At 31.8% G+C, this 16,082-nt stretch overlaps 1 protein-coding gene across 2 annotated transcripts; it reads left to right on the top strand.

Annotated features, from left to right (window-relative positions):
- The first annotated feature begins 1,132 nt into the window (after positions 1-1,132).
- On the top strand, positions 1,133-6,329 carry LOC144557957 (protein S-acyltransferase 21-like). 2 transcript variants are annotated; one of them, XM_078306629.1, is made up of 10 exons: positions 1,133-1,482; positions 2,116-2,229; positions 2,348-2,450; positions 2,568-2,767; positions 2,875-2,943; positions 3,593-3,664; positions 3,760-3,888; positions 4,271-4,351; positions 4,722-4,910; positions 5,245-6,329. In XM_078306629.1, exons 1-10 carry the CDS (start codon positions 1,438-1,440, stop codon positions 6,085-6,087), a joined length of 1,845 nt encoding a protein of 614 aa, XP_078162755.1. In that variant the 5' UTR covers positions 1,133-1,437; the 3' UTR covers positions 6,088-6,329. The 2 variants fall into 2 exon arrangements, with proteins under 2 accessions (XP_078162755.1, XP_078162756.1); XM_078306630.1 differs by lacking the exon at positions 3,760-3,888 and having other exon boundaries at positions 1,287-1,482.
- Positions 6,330-16,082: the final 9,753 nt, after the last annotated feature.

The following is a 16,082-nucleotide window of genomic DNA, read 5'->3' as shown; positions in this document are numbered from 1 at the left end:
TGGTCTTACCATATCCGTATCCATTATAATTTTTTGGATACAGATACAGATTGGATATTAAATGTTACGGATACGGATGTTTTTCATAATTTAATAAACATTTATTATATTATTAAAATATTAGTCACTAATTATGTCATAGTGTTATATTGTTCATAAAATATATATCTATATGCAATTTAATAAATTATTGGTACGCAATTTAATAAATTAATTTAAGAACATATAACACATTTGTTGTAGTTTAAAAGTGTAAACAGTCGGATACGGATAGTTAAAACTTAAAAGTCTTATCGTATCCTTATCCGTTATAATTTTTGAGATACAGATACGGATAGTCTCGAATATGAATATGAATCGGATAATTTTGATAATTTTTCAGATTCAGATCCGAATAAAATCGGATAATATCCGATCCGTTTACACCTATAATAGTTTAAAAGGCACGTTAAAATAAATATAATAATAATAATAATATCAACAACCCCAAAAGGTGCGGTCCGTGGCATTAAATGTCTTTACACGTGGCAATCTTAGGTTTCGCATTTCAACAAAAAAATATATATGTAAACAAAGTTGCCAAACTATGCTTTATATAATTTAAATATCGTCGTGATATTTTCTAAAAACCACTTTTGATTAAATTTTAATCACAATAAAAAATCTCAACCTATATAAAAACTTTAGATGACAAATATATCTTTGATCTGCTCATACTAATTTGAAGAATTAGTAAAATCTAAAATACGCAAAACTCACGGGCATTTGAATTCTAACTGAAAGCCAGCCTTCAAAATGGAATACGGATCTTCTTAAATAACTCAAAATTTGGGTTTGATTCTCGACTTGAAACTCTAAATTATTTTCATTCAATTAGTGTTTTTGAATCTCAAAAGTTAATTAATCGTTCCTCATGCTATTATGTTATTTTAGTTTTTTCGTAATGACGTAATAATACCTATTAAAAATATTAATTTTATGTGAAGTGGAATTCACGAAACTCATTTATTAGTGACCAGTGGCTAGTCATCAGTGTCACAAAAAAAAAAAAAAGTGAGACATCACATAAGCGGAAGTCGACACTCGAAAGACGCAAAAGTGGAAATAAGTAAAAAAAAAAAAAAAAAAGGGTAACGCAAAGAAACGAAAACCAGCAAAAGAAATTGAAGTCTCTTCGTCTCTCTTCTCGTCACATACTTCGGCGTGGCGGATACGTTCAAAAGCGGCGAGAATCCCGAATGCGTTGAGTCTAGTTTTTTATTTACTTTTTTACTGGATCGAAACAAAAGCAAACAAAAGAATCAGCGACAAAGGAAGAACGCTGCTTTTGTTTTGTTTTGTTTCCTCTCTGCTCCCGCTCCCTTTGTTTCACCAAGTGTTTGATTTGGATCTTGGCATCTTTTGTGGGTGATGTGGTTAGCTTGGCGCTGAGTTACCATGGCAAGGAGACATGGGTGGCAACTCCCCGCTCACCATTTTCAGGTTTTCACCCAAAATTCGATACTTGGTTCAATTTTTTTGTTTGCATTGTTAATTGCGTACTTAGTTTTCTTCCAAGATTTGAGAAAAGATTAAAACTTTAACTTTTCTCTTGGTTTATATAATGTGTTTTGTTTTAGGTGTTCAACTGTTCATCTGTGCAATTTTATATTATACCTTTTCTCTTTTTCTCTTCTTTACACATTTTTTTTTTCTCATACTTGAATTAATGACCGCAATTTAGCTTTTGACTGGTAGGTCGCACAAAAAAGGGTTTACAAAGTATGGGTTTTATCTTTTCTTTTCTTTTCTTTTCTTTGTTTGTACGAGATAGTGGGTTGCAATTGATTTTTTTATGAACTTCTTCTGTACTGCTTTTATGTGGAGAGATCCATGTTTATCCGAACAATTATGGTCCATTTTTTTTATAAAAAAATTTGGACCAATTGGGTACATAGTAACTAAGTTTACAAGTGATCTGATGTAGTTTCTACCAAATTGTATGAAAATTGAGCATCAATTTTATATATTCCGGAAATGTTACTCTGGAGTGCACAATTCTTTCCGCTTCTAAAAATAGTTCTTTTGTGTACTATTCGTAACTGTTAAATAATTTTTTTTCTTTCTGTATACCAGGTCATTGCCATAGCAGTATACTTCATACTGTGCATCGCATTCTACATATTTTTCTCACCATTTCTTGGAAACGATATTTACCAGTATATTGCTGTAGGTGTCTACAGTGTCTTGGTTAGTTACTCTTTATCTCACTTAAATGCTAGGTGTTTTGGTAACAGCACAATTTTTGTTTGTATTGTCAAAATTCATCTTGATTTTATCTCATAATGCAATTAAATTCACTTTTCAGGCATTGTCAGTGTTTATCTTGTATGTAAGGTGTACAGCTATAGACCCAGCCGACCCTGGTATTTTGATTAATATCGAAGATGATTTTGCTACTAAATCTCAAAGTAATTTCTGCTTCCCTGACAAAAATTACTATTATGGCCTTGATCTGTAAGATTACAAAATATTTACATGCTTCTTTTCTCTCATTCCTTTTTCTTTTCTTTCTTTCTTTTTTAAAGAGCAAGAAGGTGATGTAGAGGAGCCAGTAAAGATAGATTTGACAACAGAAGATAATACTAAAAATCAGAGAGCTTTATGTGAACTTTGCTGCTTCCCTTGTGCAATATTTGTCAAGGAGGATTGTAGAAAGAATTTGGAAACTTCTGAGGACCAAGATGGCGAAGAGGATGCATTATTTTGTACACTTTGTAACGCAGAGGTAATAACAAATGGCATTAATATTATTAGTCATTTTTTTCTTAGGTAGTTTTAGCATATTATCGGTATAATAATGCTCAGTCATTAAACTCTCTCTGTATCACTTAGGTGAAAAAGTTCAGTAAGCATTGTAGAAGCTGTGACAAATGTGTTGATGGATTTGATCACCATTGTCGGGTACTCTCTCCCTCTCTCTCTCTCAATCTCTCGCTCTGTCTATCTGAAATGGGTTTCTTCATTGAATGAGGCTATGGTAATATGCATATTATGGATTGACCCGTGCTATGGACTCATATTTCTATTTTCAAAGTTCAATTAATTGATTTGAACCGTTCAACATGATCTCCATATAAAAATGTACTTGGAGACCAAATTTTACATTTCTTAGAATGTTTTTACTATTTTTTAGATAGGTAGAAAACCACTGCTTTTGGATGGTCCAGAATTTTCGAATCAAAAGATTTTCTACCTATCTAAAAAATTCTAAAAAAATGTAAAATTTGGTCTACAAGTACATTTTCATATGAAGATCATGTTGAACGGTTCAGACCGACTGTTTGCACTTTAAAATCGGAGATATGAGTCCATAGCTCTGGCCATTATGTAATATGCATATTACCATTGAGAACCAGCCTTGGTCTAGTGGCAAAGGCAATGCTCTCTGTGTGGGAGGTCGCAGGTTCGAAACCCGGAAGGGGCAATCCTTTGTGGATATTTAATAGTTGGGTGGTTTGACCTACAACTTTACTAAAAAAAATAATTATGGATATTACCATAGCCTCCCTCTGCTTCATTTGTGACAGTGTGCTGACTTCTCTTTTAACAGTGGTTGAACAATTGTGTGGGAAGGAAGAACTACATCACCTTTCTGTGCCTCATGGCCGTAAGCCTTGCTTGGGTACGGTAGCTAAGATATATTTCTTTGAATTTGATTGTGAATTTTGTTAGTGTAAGAATTAATTATTCCATACTTTTTACCAAATTGAATATAAGCTTCTGGTTGAAGTCGTTGTGGGCCTAGTGGTTTTCACGAGGTGCTTCAAGAAAAAGGTGGAAATTGAAGCTCATATTTTAGAGAGGCTTGGAGAAGGCTTTTCACGACCTCCTTTTGTTGTTATTGTGGTACAAATATATGCAAATTTTGCTAATTGCATCTATTTTCTATTCCTATCTTATGTACCATTATTTGTCCTGTTACTGATCCTACAGATTCATTATGGCTGAACTTGTTAGTATCTCAAGAAAAAAAAACACAAGAGAAAAAGAAACCAAAAGTATGGAAAATGAAGATTGGTTAATTGGTACAGGCCAACATGTTTATCTGTTTATTTAAGGCAGGACCCCCCCCCCCCCCCCCCCCCCCCCCCCACACACACACACACCCCTCCGCCACCCAAAATTTGTTTCATTCATTGGATGGACCCATATTACTATGCCCAGTTGTCATGTCACCATAAAAATAATCGGACTAATATTCTATCTTTCCAAAATTTCTGTTTTTTAGGCACTGTGCACGGCACTCTCTCTTTTGGCATCGCTGCCTTTGTGGGAGCTCTTCTGTTTTCATATGATACTTGTCCGCAAGGTATCCTCAATTTACAACCTAACAACTCAATTTTAGGCATATGCTTGTATGTGCGTCATAAGTAAGAAAATGATATGTTTGCTCTGAAAAATGACCAATTAGAAGATAAAATATTTCTCTTAAATATGTTACATATTTTCTATATTTTAATAAAGGATAAAATGGGCACTTTATAACTTTTTAAATGAACTTTAATAGAAAAGTCAGTAAATTGGGTTACTTGTGAGTTTTTGAAATTTAGAAGGCTAAATACTAAATATGATATTATGAATTTTAGAGGGGGAAATACGTAATTTTGAGATTTTTGAATGATATACATGAAATTCCCCCCAAGTTAAATTGCTTATAACCAAAGTGGCATGCTATTTAGGGAATCACAACATACGAGTATGTTGTGGCAATGAGGACACAAAGCGAACCACAGGACAATGAAGACCAACAGAGCCTCCCGTCTTCTCCCATGAGCTCTGCCCCAACTGCCCTTAGCGGCAACTCTCTCGGGCTTGGGTTACACTATAGAGGAGCCTGGTGCACACCACCACGCATTTTTGTCGATCAGGTCTTAAATTTTTTTTGTTTACTTCTCCTGGGTATGATTTACTTCCAGAAGTCATCATTTGTATGTTTATGTTCACTTTAATTTTAATTGATTAACATACTCTGAATGGACAAAAATGCAGAACTTCTTTTTTCTTCATAAATGTTAACCCGCCCCCCCCCCCCCCCCCCCCCCCCCCCAATCTTTAATTAACCCCTCGTGTTAATATATCTAAATTTTCATGCCTATACGACCCTATTTTATGTAAAAGCCTGTACTGTTGAAGGTTCTAAATGCAAAAAAGAAAGAAACAATGTTGCATCAGCTTCACACTATATTTGACATTATTTATCAGGATGAGATCATTCCGCACTTGGAACCAGGTCGGGTCCCATCAACCGTCGACCCGGATGACCCGGCATCAGAGAGAGGCAAGCAACCAATACCCAAAAAACCAGTCCGTATCAGTGCGTGGAAGCTTGCGAAACTTGACTCAAATGAGGCCATGCGTGCAGCTGCTAGAGCCCGTGCTTCGTCATCCGTGCTGAAGCCGATAGGACCCCGCATCCAGTCAGACACTGACCCAAATTCAAGTGGCAATGTGAGCAGCCGTAGCAGCCAGATCAGTAGGGACTCCCGACCTGCTTTCCTCAGGTCTATATCTCCTCTAAGGGCCTCGTATCCGCCAAGCAGGGCCAGCAGAGAAGAGATTGAATCGTACCCGCAAACCCCTAGCAGTATTAGTACGCCCCAAAACCCTAATTCTATCAACAAGCAGCATTTCAACCCGATATACCAGTCAAGTGTGAACAGGTCACCATGGTCAACCCGGTCAGCTGAGGTCAATGATCATTCAGAGAGGAAGAACATCACTACTGGAAAGTCACGGCCATCCGTTTATTGGGACCAAGAGGCCGGGCGGTTCGTCTCATCTTATGGTATAGGTTCCGGTACCAGTACCGGTGGGGTTACTGGTATAGGTTCAAGGCTGGGAGGGACAGAGATGTTATATACTGGGCAGTCAATATTCTTTGGTGGGCCCCTCATAAATGAGCCGGTTGGGAGGAGCTTTAGGGATGCAGGTGGGCCCAGTCAGAGACCTGGCTGGGCTGAGAGGGGACGTGGGGGCCAGCAACAGATACCAGTGTTTGTGCCAAGTGATCCTTCCGTTATTGATCGATCTTCTGGATTACAGTGAGAAAGAAGAAAGAAAAAGAAAAGAAATAAAACAAAGTGATGGTTAATTGTTTAGTTTGTGCATTCATTTTCTAATTATTGCTTAATTTTGTTAGGGCAGTTTTTTCTTTTCTTTTGAATTTAGGTCTTCTTCTGAACAGAGGTAATTAATTGTCCTAGGAATTTGGTGGTAACTAGGTGATTCAATGTACAGAGTTATCTTTTTACAAGTGAAATGCTGGTATTTTTTTTCTTGCTCACAAATTCAGTGTTTTTCTGAAAGGAAAGGAAATTTTTTAAATATTCTAAAGCTCTTGGCAGTGCTTTATCCATCGAGGGGAGGCAAATGGTGACCGGCTCAGATATACTCGGATTTAATTGCTCTACAACAGTATTCTAAATAGCGATAAATAGCGATTATTGTGTTATTGCAGAAAGACTAAAAAAATGTTATCATAATAGCAGAAATTATCCGACATAATATTTTTTTTTAAAATATATTCTATATTTATGCTAATTATCAATATTATTTAAAGTTTTATATAATAATAAGTAATACTAAATTAATTAAAGAATTATAATATTCATTAAAGACCAGTACAATGTTCATCTTTTTATTCAAAATATCTCTAGTAATATTTTAAACTATCTTTTTTCTATTCAAAATAACCAAAGTATCATAGCATAACTATTTATATTTTTCTATTTAACATAATTTAAATACCATGACATAAACTATCTATATTTTTTTATTTAAAATAATTTAAGCATCATTGCATAAACTATCTATATTTCTCTGTTTAAAAGCAAAACTAATATGGACCTTAAAAAAAAAAAAAATCAATTTGGGTCTTTAAACAAAAACATATATAGCATAGTGTGTGCTATTTACACTACACGCTACATGCTATTACGGACTGTGGCAATCGTAGTTAAATTAACACACTTTTATCTCATAACTTACGGTTTAAGTTCTGACTAATTAATTTGGTTCAAAGATCAGACAACTCCGATCACGATCAGATATCCACCGAATTTGGTCCATTGTTATTGATGGACTTTTATTTTTCTTTATAAAAAATCCAAAAGTTTAGTTTAAAAACATATCCAGATTGACATGTAGTTTCCAATTTTTAATCTGCGTAGGTTCGCCTCATTTATATCCAAAACAAAACAATAATTGTTTTTCTAATGAGCATTTGTTGCCGTGGGGTTTGTGGCAAGCAAAACTGAATCTTGTTTTCTCTCTTTTATCAGTGGGAGAGAGACAAATCTAAAGATAAAGAGATAGGGTTGGGATCCTCTACAATTACATCACAATAATTGGAAATATTGATAGTAAAAACGGAGCAGATGTGAAATGGATAGGGGTGTTAGAATCGGTCGGTTTGATTAAAACTAAATAAAAAAAAATTATTCGGTTTTAAAAAATCTAACTGAGTCAATCGAATTAAAGTTGTTAAATCGAATAACAATTGAACAAAAAACACTGAAATAAATTTCTGTTTGTTAAGTGGAATCAAAATAAGAGAGATTAACTTTAAAATGGGCAAAACTCAATACATACACGAATATATTTATAAAATTAAAATCAAGATATATATATTAGTTGAACCGAAATAAGATAAATCAATCCAACCGAATATAAAAAACTAAAGTAACTCAAGTAAATTTATATTTGTTTGGTTGAATCGAAATAAGAAAGATTAAATTGAAGCAAATTAAAAATAAAATAAAAAAACATAAGTAATTCCAAAATTTAACAGAAATAAACCATTTAAAATGAAAAATCCGGTTCGATTGAAAATAAAATAAACCGGATCCAATAAGAATCCCTAAAAATGGATAACGTTACAACCATATTAATAGCCGTTTCCCATAAGAATATTATAACAACGATATAAAAAATAACAATAAGCAATTTTAAGTATTAACATCATAAGTTTTGAATTATAATATAAAATAAATAAGTTCACATTTGTTATTTGTGTGGCACATCCAGACTTAGCAAATGTAAACTTTTTTATTCTTAAAGCAAAAAAAATAAAAATTTATGTAGTCCGATAGAAATTGCACTGTGCTATTAAATACATGGGTTAATTTCTTATGTGTCATTCAACTCTTCTTTATTTTCTTATTTACCATTCAAGACTTCAATGTATTATATTTATCTCTCATTCTTTCTTATTTGCTCTTTACAACTAGTCAACACACTTTAATTTTAAAATTTCCGATTATACCTCTCCTTTATTTATTCTCCTTCAATTAAAGCAAATGAAAGGCATGTGAGAAAGACAATGGTGAGCTTAGCCATTTTTGAGCTGCTTCTTCACTTCTCTAGCGGTGCTTTTTTATTCGCAACAATTCGGATCAAAAAATGCGAGTTGTAGTGCAGGTTTAGATCTCTTGATTACTTTTTGTATTTGGTTAGAAAACAGTTAGACAAGTAGAGACCTTGAAGGTAATGTTATTAAACAGTAGTCTATTGTTATTGAACCGATTATCTTATATTAGTAATTGCTTGGCCTTAGGCTGGGATGAAATTTATTTCTATATATGTCTGTGTGCTTAGGTGGATTGTCAAGCTCTGATTCTGATGGAAGTCGGAAACTGGGGCGGCTTCATCTTTTTTTTTTCCCAAAAAAAGATTTGGAAGTTCCCAATTAATAAGTTACACACCTTCCATCATATTATTTTGAGTCCAGTAAGTGGTATAATGGTTTCCTATAAACCAATTGGTGCGGGATCAAATTGCGAATCAGAAATAAATCAGAATCTAGAGGATGATACAATCAAGCGATCCAAAAGAGGCAGAAATAAATCTATTTGGCATGGTGATTTTAATTTTTATTAGGTTGTCAAAAATAAATGAAATTGTCATGCAGGCAAGAGATGTGTGATTGTTATCTAACGCTGTCTATAAAAACAGTTATAACGGTAGCTCTTCGGTATACATAACTTATGTTGAGGAAGTGATGGTTTGTCAAAAGTACTATTGTCCCTCGTATCTCTATACGAGTTATAGTATCACTGAGCCCCTTCATAGAGTAAGATTATCTGCATGCGGTATGATTACAAAAGTAATCATATTTAATAATCTGCTCAAGATCAAGAAAAGATTAAGTTTGCAAGGATGATACACACCTACCTTGAAACTGATCTGATAGTTATGAGATAAAGAATTAACACGAGTAAAATAGTTTACTGGATCGTGGTATTGTATAGTACAGTATCATCTGTGTAATTGGATGGTCATAGTGCATTCTGTCAGGTGTCTTCTATGATTATAGAAGTTAGAACAGTTTTAATTCTATTTACCAACATAACACAGATCCTATTGGGTCACACCGTATATGAGCTAATTAGATAATCTTATTGATTAATTATAAATTGATTATGATTAATATTAAGGTGGTTATAATTAATTATACATGAAATAATTAAATTATAAATGTCATGTAAAAAATAGCAAAGCAAAAATAAAAAGGTTAATTTATAAACGTACTCGGTACATTGTATAAAAGTTACCGAAACAACAACCGAAAGAACTATAATTGTACATGACAATTATATATATTTGATTTGAATTTTAATTGTTAATTATGGATTTAAATTATGAGTTTAAAGCCCATTAGCATTAAAGTCTTAATTAGAATTAAAAGCCCAAAACAATTCAATTGAATTTTGGGCCAAAGTGCAAAAATCCAACTTTGCCTTCTCCTCCTTGAAACCACCATAAAAGGGCAAAATGGTCATTTGCCAAACTGCCACAGTTTCCTATAAATAGAGGGGTGAGGGTAAAAGGAAAATCACTAATTCACGTGTTATCAAATCTATCTGATCAGTTCGTTAATCTATTTTCTCTCTCGGTTATGGGTTATTGTTTAGAGTTGTTACGGGATCGGGAAATAATATATTTGCGAAAGTCGCGGTATTTCTGCCTTTTCTTATTATTGAATTAGAATAACTGCAGGTCGTGAATATTGTTATTTTGTCCTTTTCTCGATGAATAGTGCTTTGCAGAATCCCGCAGTTTAGGGTATTTTTAGCAAAAGAAATAAACCGCTCTCTGGTTAGTCATGGTGGATAACCAATAGAGGTATCAGACGCCTGATACTCCGAGGCGAGTAGTTCCCTAGATTCGTTCTTCTCGGTCGATCTGCATTCCAATTGAAATTTGGAAACAAGGTATAAATATTATATTAATCTATTTAATTGATAAGTAGATTAAAGTTTTAGAAATCAATCAAGGAGTAGATCTGTAAATGATTAAAATGGTCCTTGCAATGAAAGATTTGTGAAGGAACTCACATTTGGTCTTTCCGGCATATCCCTTTTAATTCATGGCTTGAGTTAAAAGTAAATTTTTTTGTTTTACGGTCTTTCCGCAGCTTAACCCTAAACGGGTTTTGGAGACCTCGAAACCCAACAGAATGAGGCCGCCAAACTATTATGTGGCCTGAGTGTTTTTGGAAATTCTCAAAATTTGGAGTTTTTTTTTTTTTTTTTGAATACGGTATAAATAAAAATTTTAAATATATTTTTTGGGATTTTTTTTTTGACATTTGATTCCAACTAAAAGCAAGACATTAGTCGAAGCAATTCAAATTTAAAATATTCAAATCAATTCGACAATCCCATTGTAATTTAAACAATTGGAGAAGATCATGAGCACAATAGATGTGGTCTCTTTCAAATCAGAATCACCCACTGGCCACTTCCAAGTATCATCTTCTTATCCTTTAATCATGATAAACTAACCTATGTTGTCCTTCTTCTTCTCTCTCTCTCTCTCTTTTTCCAGTAAATAAAATGCACTCTTCTGTCATTACTCATTTCGCATCTATCTTTACTCCTTTCAATCTGTCACTTTTGTGTTTTTAAGCATATTTTATTTTTTAGAAAATGAAAAATCAATTTGCTAGAAAATAGATTGATTTTTTTTTTCAAAAATAGCAAGGACTGAATCAAAGTTTTAATTCAAGCATGAGATGACAGAAATTATGGTTCGTCTCCTCCTTTCACAACGACATGCTCCGAGATGAGACGGGACTCGACTTTGAGTATAGAAGAACTAGCTGACTAAATATTATATTTAAGATTTGTTTTAACAAAAATAAAAAATTTTATATAACATAAGATATATGATTTTTCACTATTTAATTTTATAAAAATACAATAAGTAACTAACGCCAATAGAATAACTTGTCTATCTAAATAAAATAAACATATTCATATTCATATTTTCTTTATTTAAATTTAGACTTATAATTTTCTGAGAAATCAAATTATGTTAGGAAATGATAACTATGTAGTAATCTTAGCTAATTTTCTATAAATTCCATACACAAATTATTTTTGAAGTAGTAAAAAACTGGAGAGTTAGACATGTCATTCTTACATTCAAATTCTTTAAATTTCTTGTATTATACATAGAGAGGCTAAATGGCTAATAAATATAACATAAAATTTTCAGTTAAAATTCTACGTAATTGGTAATAAAAATTGAAAATTTTGAAGATGGCTTAGCCATTCATGGAGTGACTTACCTTTCGATCCTCATTTTTTTTAGAGGAAAAAAGAACAATAAGTATTTCTTGATAAATCAATTTTTTATTTTCTAAAAATAAAAAATTTGAATATGAAAGTAGAAACTAGCTTTATTGTTATTTCTTTTCTTTTCTTTTCCTTTTGCATTTTGCCTCTTTGGTGTGTATTACGCTTCAAACATTACAATGAGTCAATGACTGACTTAACAAAAAAAGTGACGATTTCCTAATATCTAATTATTTCAATGAAGACACGCTCTTTGAAGAAGAAAGTAAGGATAAGGATTACTATATATATATATATATATATATATATATATATATATATATATATATATATATATATATATATGAATAAACTTTGACCTTAATAAAACACAAACTTATTGGCTACGATTACTGGGTAGAAACAAGTAAACTTCAATCTGGCTGTGACTGAGTTGTACTTGACAGAGCTTGCTAGTGTTGGCCCAACTGCTAACTTAAGAAGGAAAAAATGCCGCGTGAACTTCTCAGTTTATTTCAAATTCGGTGTCAGTATCAATAGAGAATTAATGAATTACTTTAAGATTCGTACTTTGAAAATCTCAACAATTTGTATATTTAAAAATTAACTTCAATTTTGAAAGAATCAGTTTTTGGTATAGTGACAAATTACAACACCTTCCGTATGAAAGGTCGTAGGTTTAAAATTCATGGAGGATCCTTTGTAGACATTAAATAAAAATTAGAAAATTAGACCTCCATTTTTTCATCTCAAAAAAAAAAAACCCCCCTCTTATTTTGAGATATCTAAAAAAAAACCCTCTTATTTAGGGACCCAGGGATGGATCTGCATGGAGTGAATGGGGGCTTTGATTTCCATTTATTTTCAATATTTATGTGCTTGTGATTTTCTATATAGTTTATAGAGTATTTTATCAAAACAATATAGTTTAGAGTAAAAATATTGTGGGTACTGTAAAATTGATATTCATGTTCAGCAATAAAATTTTATATGATTGATCCATATTCAGCTAGCATTAAAATTTTATATGATTGGCTTCTAATGTATGTTTGATTTTCATAATTTTAAAATCTGATTCGCATGTAGATACATATAAAATAAATGGGTGTAAACACGCTACTTTCATGTTTGTTCTTTCGTTTTGTATTTATAATTTTTTTGTTTGATGTTCTGAAAGTATGTGTTCAGTCAGAACTCAAAATTGTTGAAAATATACGTAAAAATAAATAAATCTGATATTGGATTATATATAATTAAATTTCGAAATACTAATGTATTTTTTTAAATGGTGAATAGGCAAATAAATATTCATATCTCAATATATGACTAAGAACCACATATTAATTATTATTGGTGTCCAGTTTTCAAACTTACATTAAATCTTTTTTTTTGGAAATTGAGTATACAAGACAAATTATTTGCACTCCCCACCTAAAAGTACTAATCATAGTTGGCACATTAACATAGTACTCTTCTTAATTCCCTTGATAATCTCTTAAAGTTTTTTTTATACAATTAGAAGCAAACTTTCAATCACCTCTTATGCAATGTCAGCGACAATCTGTATCCTATGTATTAACGTATCGTTTGTGTTAATTTCTGAACCATATGATCAGAATTCGAGACGGGGCCATTAAATATTAGTGTGGATCTCAGTTGGACGGTTCAGATCTTAATTCAAAATTTGAGTTAATGTAGAGGATACAAATTCATGTTAGCTAGGAGTGAAATCATAAAATAAAATAGAGTCTAGCTAGTATGATATTAGTAGTCTATATACTATCAATTTCAAAATATATCGACTCAACTTTAAATGACGAACCTAGAATGTTCAAACCGATGTACTTGATCATTAGTTGTGAGTTTACAAGAAAAATATATAATTTTTCAAACTTATTTAGTATCAAGTCAAGCGGTCATATGTGATAGTTTTTAGGGTAAATTTGGTTTGAGTTTGATTACGAATTGGTCACTAAAATTTGATTTGTCTCAATCAAGTTACTTAACTTTTCATTTGTTTCAATTAAGATTAAGTCGCTCTATAATTTTCCGTCCAAAATACTAACTAAATATGCCTATTGCGTCCAAAATGCTAACGGAATATGCTCATTCCATCCAAAATATTAACGGAATGAACATATTCCGTCAAAAATACTAACATAATGAGAATATTCCGTTTACATTTTAGATAGAAAAATTACATAGTGACTTGATTTGGATAAATGAAAAGTTAAGTGACTTGATTGAGACAAATTAAAGTTGAGTGACCAATTCGTAACAAAAGACAAAGTTTAGTGATCTCCGGCAATATACTAGGTCTTAAGTTAATTTTAATACATTTATTTTTTAACATTTTTAACCGGTTGACTTCATACTAGAATAACTCGAAAAATATATTTTTTGCATGTAAACACATCATTCATAAAGGAAACCGGTTTAAACGGTTTAGATTAGTCAATTGAAGTGTATCCAATAATTTTTGAAGTTGGCATCATAATACTAGCAGGACTCAATAAAATAGAGTGGAGCAAAATTTCCAAGTAAAATATAATTGTATAATTATTTTAAACACAAACATACTTTTGTAATGTTTTCTAAAAAAGGTGATAAAAAATCATATTTAAAATCAAATTAGACCAAAAATAGACAAGTGTCTCCTTAGATAACGTGACAAAGAATAATAAGATGAAACAAAATTTCCAGAGTATGATATAATTGTATAATCATTTTAACAGAAACATATTTTTATAAATTTTTTTTCCGAAAAGGAAAAATGACAAAAAAACATTTTATTTTAAAACAAATAGTTTAGATCAGATATAGGCAAGTCAGTGTTGCATAACGCGGCATTTAGGCTCATAGTTTGTAAGTGTCCCTCTTTGTTGAATTTGTTGAAGTGAACCAATCCAATATGACAATATGACTTTCCCTAAACCACCTTTCTTTCAATGTAGCGGTTGGGTTGGCAGTTTTTGTTTGGTTAGTAAACATTAATTGTTGCCAATCTAAATCCCATCAAATCAAGCAGTTATGTTAGGAAAGCGTTTACAATATATATTTTGTTGGAGACTTTGGAGTATGAGAGGTCTTTCTTTTGTCCTGATTTGATTTTTTTTTTTTATTTCCCTTCAGACTTTCAAAGAAAACAAAAATAATACTCTTAATATATTGACTGTTCATATTATATTTATGTGAAATCTTTAATGATGTCTTATGCGGTTGTGCTACTGGTATTATATTCTGCTTTAGTTGAGCAGAAATGGAAGGCAAATTAGGTTGGATTAGGTCACTCACTCCTCAGGATAACAAAATTATTTTCGAATGGAGATCTCCATTATCAATATGAGGGAATGTGTATAGAGGAAACACTGGTAGGCTAATTTCGGAGTATATATACCCTCAATTTTTGTTAAGGTCGAGGAATTGTCTACGCAAATTTAAATCAAATAAATCTTTGATTAAAACATAATTATTGACAGTTGTTTTCATGTCAAAGTGCATTTTGACAGCTATAAATAACTATCTTGATCTTTTTTCAGACTCGTCTAATTTCAACACTTAAAAAATATACTTGAGAATTACACTCAACGGCGAAATCACAATAAAACAGGATAGGTTTATTTTTTAATTTTGAAAAATAATTATCAAATTTGTATATACCTTGTTTGAATCAGAATTCTGCCTAGGGATCTGGGTTTTGTTTATTTCTGAATCTCGATTTTGTCCGATTCCACTTTCAATAAATAGTATATAGCTGGTTTTGATAAAATTAATAATAATTTTAATAAATTAAAATAATTGATTCTTCCGATTCCGCTTTCAATAAATAATAATAACAACAACAATAATAAATAATAATAACAACAACAATAATAGTGATAATAATAAGTTCATAATAATGTTTATTGTCAATTCCTCGCCGGGGCTTTGTCCGGTTACACCAATATTAATTAGGAGGTGGGAGATTAATTAAGTTCTAATATATATTTTTATGACTAGGTAACTCTGTTTTCCATCCACGAACTACAAGAATGGAATAATATCCGTAAAAGTACGAAGTGACTATCAGCGAGGGTGTACCGACAAAAATGTGTTTTTTTCTATTAGCGACAAAAGCATCCGCGAAGATATACCGACAACATTCGCGAGAGTAGGGGTGTAAATGGATCGGATAATATCCAATTTCGTTTGAATCCGAATCCAACAAAGTACTTAAATTATCCTATCCATATCCGTATCCGAGACTATCCGTATCCTACCGTTTACACTTTAAACCACAACAAATGTGATATATATTCTTAAATTGATTTATTGAATTGCATATTGTACGAATAATTTATTAAATTACATATAGATATATTTTTAGATGAGAAGTATAACACTATGCCATAATTAGTGACTAATATTTTAATAATATAATAGATATTTTGTAACTAACAAGCTAATTATGAAAAATATCCG

The sequence above is a fragment of the Carex rostrata genome, chromosome 8, assembly GCF_964058835.1.
Source record: "Carex rostrata chromosome 8, lpCarRost1.2, whole genome shotgun sequence".
In the NCBI taxonomy this organism is placed as follows: Eukaryota; Viridiplantae; Streptophyta; class Magnoliopsida; order Poales; family Cyperaceae; genus Carex; species Carex rostrata.
The sequence above is the reverse complement of the archived record's forward strand: the minus strand, read 5'-3'. Positions and strand labels throughout refer to the sequence as shown.